This window comes from Hypoxylon fragiforme, assembly GCF_022984875.1.
Source record: "Hypoxylon fragiforme strain CBS 206.31 chromosome Unknown GGS25scaffold_7, whole genome shotgun sequence".
Classification (NCBI taxonomy): Eukaryota; Fungi; Ascomycota; class Sordariomycetes; order Xylariales; family Hypoxylaceae; genus Hypoxylon; species Hypoxylon fragiforme.
The window spans coordinates 1,291,262-1,298,739 of NW_026054762.1; the positions used below are offsets into that span (position 1 = coordinate 1,291,262).

At 43.0% G+C, this 7,478-nt stretch overlaps 1 protein-coding gene across 1 annotated transcript; it reads right to left on the reverse strand.

Annotated features, from left to right (window-relative positions):
* Nucleotides 1-4,036: 4,036 nt before the first annotated feature.
* Nucleotides 4,037-5,392, reverse strand: GGS25DRAFT_366594 (ras family protein). Its single transcript, XM_049258155.1, has 2 exons — nucleotides 4,937-5,392; nucleotides 4,037-4,824 (listed from the first exon to the last, which is right to left on the reverse strand). The coding sequence occupies exons 1-2, from the start codon at nucleotides 5,039-5,041 to the stop codon at nucleotides 4,216-4,218; spliced, it is 714 nt and encodes a 237-aa protein (XP_049114629.1). The 5' UTR covers nucleotides 5,042-5,392; the 3' UTR covers nucleotides 4,037-4,215.
* Between the last annotated feature and the right edge of the window lie 2,086 nt (nucleotides 5,393-7,478).

Sequence of the window (7,478 nt, forward strand, 5' to 3'; positions counted from 1 at the left end):
CCTCCTATCATCCTAGTTAGCTCGATGCAAAGTACATATGTAGTAGACCCTGCTATGTATGTCGTGTGTAGGTATTGTACTGAGGTAGTGTATCTGCAGTGTGCGTGAAGATGAAGAGTGCTAGTGAAGGCGAGCTGAGCAATAGCTTACCTAGTTAACCTGGGTGGTTAGTCAACCCCTACCTACATATATCATATCCATGGATATCAGACATCTAGTTATCCCCTCGTAGGTATATGGCGGGAAGAGACGAGGAAGAACCCAAATCGCGGTTGATCGGATTGGGGCACTAGATCGCGTTTCCGTTATACATATGTATCTATCTACCTACCTACATCGATAGTTACCAAGGCGCACGGATTTTCGAGTATAATACATCCATCATCCATGTGTTCGTTAGGTCGTTCGTTAGTTAGTAGTGTATGTATGTAAGTAAGTAGTGTATGTACGCACACACACATACATACACGCGCTCGGGTCGAGCATCCGAGTTCCGGGCAGGCAAGGTAAATGTGGAGAAGAAAGCGCCAAATGTTCGAAAGAACAGAAACTATTACACTAAATACCTACGTACATTGCCCTAACCAACTCGGCCCAATCCCGTCAAATCAAGGAGTCAAAGCTCAAAGGACGGGATGATTGAATTTCTTTCGTTGAGAGTGAGGAAGCCCCTTGATAGGTAGGTAGGTAGGTAGGTAGGTAGGTAAAGCTGGCTAGTTGGCTGGCTTAAGAGAATGATAGCTATGATAGGTATACATACATACCTATCTCCTTCCCCCTTCTCCCTCTCCATCTATTACTAGTAGCTATATCAGACGAATCGATTTCAACGTTGAAATAGAGCCCCGCTGTTTGAAGAAAAAGAAAAAAAAAGGTTATATAGTGGTCTGAGGTAAGATCTTATATAATAAGTGGTGTTAATTATGTTAGTATCCAATGCTAGTCGTTCGTATGGTTGGATATGCTGGCTAAGTTAACAAAGGAAACTGGAGAAAACTCTCGGCTATCGCTGGTCCTTGGTAGCGAGTGGTGGATATTCAGTTCGGTTCGAGTACGTAGTAAGGATGAAAAAAAAAGGATCACAATGGCGAAGAGGGGCAGAATATTAAAACAAGAAAAAAAAAACCAAAAAAAAAGAAAGGGTTAGGCAGAGACAGGCAGTTTTATGTGAATTTTTATTATATGGATGGCTGTTAGTCTGGAGTTGCGATTGATACCAGCATTATGCCGGAAAAGTTCCTGCGTGTGGTGTTCCACTCAAGTAGGTAGTTAGTTGTAGGGGGTTCATGTTTAGTAGTATACTGCATTATGTAGGTACCTAACTTATTTACATACTACCTACCTACATACATACATCGTACCTAGTAGTACTATGTAGGTAAGCAGGTAACTATGTACATACATATATCCCTTACCCTGGAAAGGGAAGCATGTGTAAATACACGGCTTTATATAGAAATTTCTATATAAAGAGAAGTACATCTTCGCCATGAGCCAAAAACTCCAAGCGGCCTCTTCTGCGGCCTTGACGTATCGAGATGTTTGTACATATGCAAGTACCGACAGGAGACACACATACACACACACATACCTACATATCTAGTACATACCTACCCACATCTTGATTGGACGGAGGTGATCGTGTAATAGAGCAAGCATATAAAGTATGTATGTAGCTGCTAGCAGCGTACGCAATGTATTGTACATTACATATTATTAGTTCATCTTGTGAAAACAGGCAACGTCCCTAGACTCCTAAAGTAGGTACCTAGGACCTAGGTAGGCAAGTAGTGTAGGGCAGGGCTGGCAGGGTAGGGCCGGGGAAGATGGAATATAATATACAATAACCCTTAGGTAAGTTTTAGGGCCATAACTACATAGTATTAATATTCAATAGTCGCATGCAACAAGAACGGCCGGAAGGGATGTAACCACATCTCTCTCTATATATGAATTACCACCCTATAATAACCTCAAGCTCGTCGGATGTCGTCATATTGGAATCCCATCCATTTTAGACCATGTTACATACCTGCCTACCTATGTGCTGTGTACTGTAAGGTATGGCATGGTAATGGTATATGTATGCCTAGGCAATTACCTAGGTTAGGTAGGTGGTTAAATATAAGTTATGTAATTCCAGGTAACAAAAAACACCACAAGGAGTTCAAGGAGCTAGGGAGCGTTTACGCCGTGGGTGTTGCTGTCAAGCTCCAGACAACGAACCTTGGTCCCAAACAGACAGGTTTAGGTTTAATATGTTACCGGGTATGTATGAAGAAAGATCAAAAAAAAAAAAAAAAGGGCTACTTTGCCACGAGGTGAGGTCCAGGAATTCGCATTAGTGATTGGCTTGCACGGAAATAAATATCCGTAGCTCGATCCGCCGTGGTGGTTTCCCCTGTCCTGTAAGGGCTTTGCTTTTGCTTTACCTTGTTTATTTTGTTCCGGGCGGGACAGGTAGGTAGTAATAATAACGACAATCCCACACTGCTGAGCATCTATATTATCAACCTAGTATAATGTTCAAGTCTAAAATGTTATTATTATAACTAATACTTATGGGATGTACAATACCATAGGTGCCTACATACAATATGTACAATACACAGGAATATAGGTAGGGCCTGCTTAGAAGGGAACCTTGGATCAGGGCCCTCGCGATTATTACCGTACCAAAGACAGCCCCTGAAGGTAGATCATTGTTTGTTAAACACCTAACTACAAGGAGCATACTTTTTAGTGTCCTTTTTTTTTTATGAGGGAAAAAAAAAATTAAAGAATATTAAAACATAATAGTAAGAGAAGGCACATATCCACAACGCTTGCGACGTTCGAGTGATGGTCTGTTTTAAGAATGGTCTAGACGCTTTGATTGGCGACATGGGAAGGACTACAATTCTCTTCTCTGTTAAGAGCTAGGGATATTCCTATTACTATTAAATTATGCAGACTACCGATCTAGTTACCTAGGTGTGTAGTTATACTGATATATTTCACATGATAAGGGTAAAGGGATGGAGTCTTCTTCTACCCAAACCTGCTTGTGTCCCTCACTTGATATATTCTCGTGTAGAAACTAGGTACGAAGCAAGCTCATCATGTTCGATAGGTTGACAGGTTATTTATCATATTTCATCACAACCCTCATACCACCGTGATGGGTCTCCGAACACACAAGCCCCCCCCCCTGTGGAGACGACGGATTACTATAGTATGGGTCAACTTGGCCTGGACCCCCCGGTCCGGTTCCCGCGCAACGCCTTAGCGCACCTTGGTAGTTTTCCATGTGTTTCGAAGGATTGGTAGGTAGGCGCTGATAATGTCGAACTGTCCCAATCCTAAGGCTGCTGCTCGTCTGCCTTGCGATGTACGTAGTAGGGGGAGGAAGGATGATGAATAAGGACAACACCAAATGTTTCGCCAAGAACTACCAAATTGTATCATAAACAAGGGACAATATACGTGGAGATGTACCTGAATTAAGCAAGTCAGCTATATGATCGGTGATATGTAGCACGGTGACGGTTGATATGAAGTCAAGTAGATTGTTTTAATTCACTGAGCACATTGTAAGCTCTCTAGTTAGTTTTGAGTAATAGTGATAGTTCGCTCTTTTTTTTTTCTCCCCCTTTGACTCGGGGTAAGACCTCCGAATAACCCCAAGGGCCTCAAGCCATCACATCGCAGCGCGATTCTCCTTTTGCGACATTTACGAACGACCATCCGGTCAACACAATATCCAATGAATATCCAATGACAATGTGGATTGTCTTCGAAAGGGGCGTCTAAGACTAGACTGACGAAACTCGTTGACCCGAGAGTAAGGCACGTCCCGAGACTCCTGAACACCGTCATAGCCGCCAGTCCGTCTTGCCCACAAAACACATCTTCGTCCCTACGCAAGGAAACCAAGATACTTGCGCCCAATAATGCCGCTTTTTATTTCGTACGCCATTCGCCGATTCGAAAGCTAGTAGATGTATAGAGTGCAGTGTAAGATGTAGCATATAATAAACCCTCCAGAAGGTATGAACAAAGTAGCGTCATTTGCGTTAAGGTCTAGTGTTGCCACCCTCTTGCGTTGGTAGATGGCTTAGTATATCCAGAATTGCGCCCCGGGCACCAACTAATACCGAAACAGTCTCTGCTGTCGTATTGGAAGCCGGCCAGGAACGCAAGGGCGCTTATGTAACGGTGAGGATGCGATGCGATCTATAATATAACGCACCGTCCACCGTTCCCTCCCCCACCGCGGCGGTTCCTCCTATACCGATCATTAGGTTCTCGGTGGGCAGCTTCTCCATTTTGTGGTCGTGGGCCGCGACCACCTTGTGCCAAGGGCCGGGCTGCTTGTTGTCGTTGTCTGCGCAAGATCCTAACCACGTCATAGAAAGCCTTCTCCACGTTTATGCAATTTTTTGCTGATGCTTCGACAAATTCGCACCCTAATTCCCGCGCCAAAGCATGACCCTCTTGGGTGGAAACTTCTCTTTCTGTCACCCGATCGCTCTTGTTACCGACCAGCATTATGGGCACGGCACTTGGGGGCGTTGACGCGGATATGGGTGAGCCAGGATAGGTGGGTGATGCCGAGCAGGATTCTTTGACCCGTTGAATCTGGTGATGGAATCTCTTAATTCGCGAAAACGACGATCGGGACGAGATGCTGTACACTAGTACGAAACCTTCGCCATCCCTTATCCACTGATCTCGTAGAGCGGTATATTCTTCTTGGCCGGCCGTGTCCAAGACTTCCAACATACACGCTTGACCATCTATGACGACTTGTTTTCGATACGAATCCTCAATCGTCGGGTCATACTATCCGACACAATTAGCGATTGTCCTTAGGGATCTAGCCGCGCGCGAAAAACCAGATACGGTACCGCGTGGCAATGGCGAATATTGCCATGGTTTTTGAGGCCATACTTACAGTTTCGACGAAATGTTGTAGACATAACTGGATTGTAAGAGCTGTTTTACCGACACCACCGTCGCCGAGCACCACTAGTTTGTACAGCACCATTTTTCCCGCCATCTTGAATTAGGAGGGGCCTCAAAGGACCAAATTGTATTATTTCTTTTTATGTATTCGAGATATTCGAATGAGTGGAATGAATGAATGGAAATAGATAATAAAATTAAATCGATGATAGATAGATTAGGTAGGTAGATAGGTAGGTAGTTAAGTTGTTCGGACTCAGCACGGATAGTGGGCGAAGTGGCTAAGTTCGTCGGGCCGCAGAGCTATTCGGCTATGTAGGGATAGGAGCGTAGCTAATTCGAACGGGAGGCGGGCAAGTTGATAATGAGCAGCACTGGGTATGTATGGTAGGTAGAAAGGTAGAAGGGTAGAAGGGTAGAAAGGTAGGTAAGGTATAGGTTAAGGCAGATAGAATAAATATACCTAATAGGTATAGATTGGTGCCAGGTATGTTAAAGTGAGAGAGAGAGAGCACTTTGAGAAGTAATAAAATAAAAAAATGCCAATCAATTCGTATATAGTACGTAAGTAAAGTAATAGTAACCTTCAGTTTAATTTTGTTGATTGAAGCACTCGAGATTGGATCATTGGAATAGGCTGGAGGTAATAATAGATAGGTAATAGGTACAACAGGTATAATAGGTATCAATATGATAACCTTGGAATGATAATAGCTTAGGTATCAAGTGTAAGTGAGGAGAAGAAGGGGAGGGACCTCTATGTATTGATCGCAGCAGCGTCCGTACCCTTTTTAGCTTTAAAGCAAGCAAGCAAGCCAGCAAGCACGATGAGAAAATGGAGGAGGAGCCGGGAGCAAGGAGCAAGGTGCAAGGAGCAAGGAGGTAAGTGAAAAGATACTACCTATGTAGAAAGAGAGGAGAGGAAACAGCAACCTAGGACCTTGACTGTGGATTGTGGAGAATTGAGATTTTTGGCGGCCTAAGCTCTGGAAAATTAAGCGTAGGGTAGAACTGGGTAAGTGTATTAGTAGCGCATGAGATAGGGAGATTCCAGATTTCCCAGGGCAGCCGATAACATTGAACCTACATATACATATACCTAAGTACCTAAGTAATCTACATATATGTATATGTATCTACAATTTACATTTTACATCCATGAATATGTACATAATGAATGTTATGTAGGTATCTAGTGGTATTTGCATATTGGAGTTCAATCTTGACAGTTTTTGGAGAATGTGCATTGAAATGTAGACATGATGTCTACATATGTATGTATGTATGAATGGATACATGTACATACCTAGGTTAGTAGGTTATGTACAATACGATACCTAGCACGCTACATAAGGAAACGCTGGGAAACGCTGCAAAACGCTGCAAAACGCTGGGACACTGGAAAGTACATGCTAGGTAGACAAGACCAAGACTGGGATTCGGGATGGTTTGGTACCAGTATTGATGTACGTACATTATGTATGTATCAAATGTTAGAATAGACAGGGTTACGGTACGGGTGAAAAGTCAGGGTAAGGTGTCGTAGCAAAGTAGTACCGTGGTACACGTACCTACCTAGGTGAGAGTGACATAGCTATGTTGACGCGGTAGGTTCCGGCACGGTACGGGATGTATGGTACGGTACATACTTGATTGTATGTGCAAGTGCATGTGTACATGGATAGATGACATCTACATAGCACTAGTACTATTGCCCAGTGATGTACATTAGCTAATGTACATACATACCAATACATGCATATATGCATGTGTAGTACATATATGTAGCAGACTAGGGTGCATAGTAACAATAACTACATTATAACTACATCAGTACCTGGGAAGGTACCTGGTTGTAGGCTTCCTTGCTAGCCGGAGGTGCGGTACAGTACCCGTGGCCGGGATGATTTTTTGAATGGCGAAGGCGGAGGTGGGGAGAAAGAGGGACCCAAAGCCACTGTTTTCCTGGCGGGCAAGAAGAAGGAAAAAAAAAAAAAAAAAAAAAAAAAGAGACAAGTTAAGTTTGAACCAATTAAGTTTTATTTCCAGCGCAATAACACAAGTGGCGCTGGGAAAAGACCACTGTCATAAAGCCGGAACAAGAAGTCTTTGGGTAGCTCTTGTGGGGTTAATAGGTTTTAATGTTAATACTCATTGATCAATCATAGTACTTTTACTTACTACTGGGTACTAATATTATATATCAATTCTATTGCATTGTGCATACATATATATATACCTTAGCAGCCCCGATAACCAACTACCCTAGGTATTGTAGGTATTGTAGGTATTGTATGTATTGTATGTATTGCATGTATTGCATGTATTGCATGTATTGCATGTATTGCATGTATTGTACATACGTATCCAATGGCTGTTCTGAATAGCTTCATTCAATATTGCCCAATCACCACACTAGAATCCTAAGGGAAGAGCCCGTGATCTGTAACCTACATGTAACTAGTTATTGTAGTGCATGTATTGCACATGTGGATAGCTCCAGATGTCAGTGACTCTGTCATTTGATGCAC

Coding starts and splice junctions, on each gene's coding strand:
- GGS25DRAFT_366594 (XM_049258155.1), bottom strand. CDS start 5,041: ATGGCGGGAAAAATGGTGCTGTACAAACTAGTGGTGCTCGGCGACGGT. Junction 4,825..4,936: donor TACAACATTTCGTCGAAACT/GTAAGTATGGCC, acceptor TGTGTCGGATAG/TATGACCCGACGATTGAGGA.